Raw genomic sequence first — 2,041 nt, 5'->3', positions numbered from 1 at the left:
TATATATATATAGTGACATGACATAAATCTCTCTCTACCTACAACATATTTACCTACTCATGACAAGACATTACACCACTCTCTACCTACAACATATCTACCTACTCATGACAAGACAATGCATCACTCTCTACCTACAACATAGCTACTTACTCATGACAAGACAATACACCACTCTCTACCTAAAACATATCTACCTACTCATGACAAGACATTAAAACTACTCTCTACCTACAACATAGCTACCTACTTATGACAAGACGTTAAACTACTCTCTACCTACAACATAGCTACCTGCTCATGACAAGACATTAAACTACGCTCTATCTACAACATAACTACTTACTCTTGACAAGCGGCTTGGGCCCATCTCCTAGCGTAGCAACTATAGTATCGTAATATTCTACGTCACACACAGCCACATCACACTACTTCATCACCACCACGTACCACACCCTCTCCTCCTCAAATATCCAATCCACCATCACACTCAGACATACACACCCACCCACATCCCACGTACCTTTAGAACATCAGCGGTTACTGTGTGGATATTCAATCCGTGCATGACACCCACATCCTTCAACAGATCCAATCGCCACCCCAACCACCACCACTACCACACTCAGACATACACACACGCCCACACCCACACATACACACACCCACACCCACACACCCACACACCCACCCACACACACACATACACCCCCCACCACACACACATACAACGTACCTTTAGAACATCAGCGGTTACTGTGTGGACATCCAACCCGTGCATGGCACCCACATCCCTCAACAGGTCCAATCGCCACCCAATATTATCGACTGCCGTGCAATACCAGCCCCTTCGAGACGCCCACAGAGAGTCTCTGCCAGTGCCACAGCCCAGATCCAACAAGCGTAGGGGTCTGCAGATGCAATAGGACGGGTGCTATGTGTATGGGTCTAGAGATATAATACAATGAGTGCATATGTATGGCATATGGGTGTGGACAAGTGTGTATATGGGTGTGTACCAGGACAAGCGTGCAATTAGGTCTGCAGAGTATCGTGCACATAGGCATGTCTGTTGGGCCAGAGAGCCGCTCTAGCCCCCGTCCACACTTCCTCGCACAATGACTGTGACACCACTAGGTAGATTAACATCCACCTTTACCAATGTGTATATGAACCGACGAACACACTCTCCCGGGGGCAGTGTGCAGGGGTAGCGCGAGCGTACCAGCCAGCTTACCCGTGCTCCCTACTTGCTTGTATATACGAGCTTACAGGTGCATGTATACATAACTATATATATATATACTGTACAAAGAACTATATATATAGATGTATATATATATACTACACTCCGCAGATACTGCAGAGTACTATCATACCGTCAGCATATCCACTGTTCCGGCCCGGCCCCATAGACTATAAGCAGGACTGGGTGACTTTTACACATCTAGGGCAAGTATCGCAATTGATACCACACCAACAACCACAACCAACAAGTAGCGGGTGCCTATTATACACAACACACAGACAATACAGGTAGGGATGAGCACCGAATGCACCCGATGTCTTTTTTTTTGGGATACACTTTCATCATTCTGCATATTGTATGTAGCTATAAATAGATTCGAGTACTCTGTTTTCATTCTACATACGGTGTATAGCTATAAATAGATTCGAGTACTCTGTTTTCACTATGTGGATAACACCCGGGAGCGTGCTCGAGGCTTGTCGGAAGGGCATACCTGTCGAACAGAGCCTCGAGTGTATCTGCTATGTCTTCAAGTAAAGGGCAGGGCTGAAACATGAACTCCGAATGACTCCCGCTTTCAACCAGACTGTAACAGTACGTGAAGCACGTGCCACATACCCACCCAGGAAATATGGGAAAGGGGGAGATAGAGAGAAGTGTTGCTTTACTGTTAGTAGTGGCATATTGATAAGACATTCTAATAGGTCAGATATGAGTGGTCCGTATCGCACTCAATGTTCGCAGATATACACCACTATATGTCCGGGTCTTTACACTTGCAGACATAGGGTA

At 45.9% G+C, this 2,041-nt stretch overlaps 1 protein-coding gene across 1 annotated transcript; it reads right to left on the bottom strand.

Annotated features, from left to right (window-relative positions):
• Positions 1-736: 736 nt before the first annotated feature.
• Positions 737-911, bottom strand: SARC_10754 (hypothetical protein; the record flags this gene model as incomplete). The annotated part of the gene is made up of 1 exon (XM_014295190.1): positions 737-911. A coding segment is annotated over one exon (175 nt), but the record flags the coding sequence as incomplete, so codon positions are not given.
• Between the last annotated feature and the right edge of the window lie 1,130 nt (positions 912-2,041).

Source organism: Sphaeroforma arctica (genome assembly GCF_001186125.1).
Source record: "Sphaeroforma arctica JP610 unplaced genomic scaffold supercont1.1375, whole genome shotgun sequence".
NCBI lineage: Eukaryota > Ichthyosporea > Ichthyophonida > Sphaeroforma > Sphaeroforma arctica.
The sequence above is the reverse complement of the archived record's forward strand: the minus strand, read 5'-3'. Positions and strand labels throughout refer to the sequence as shown.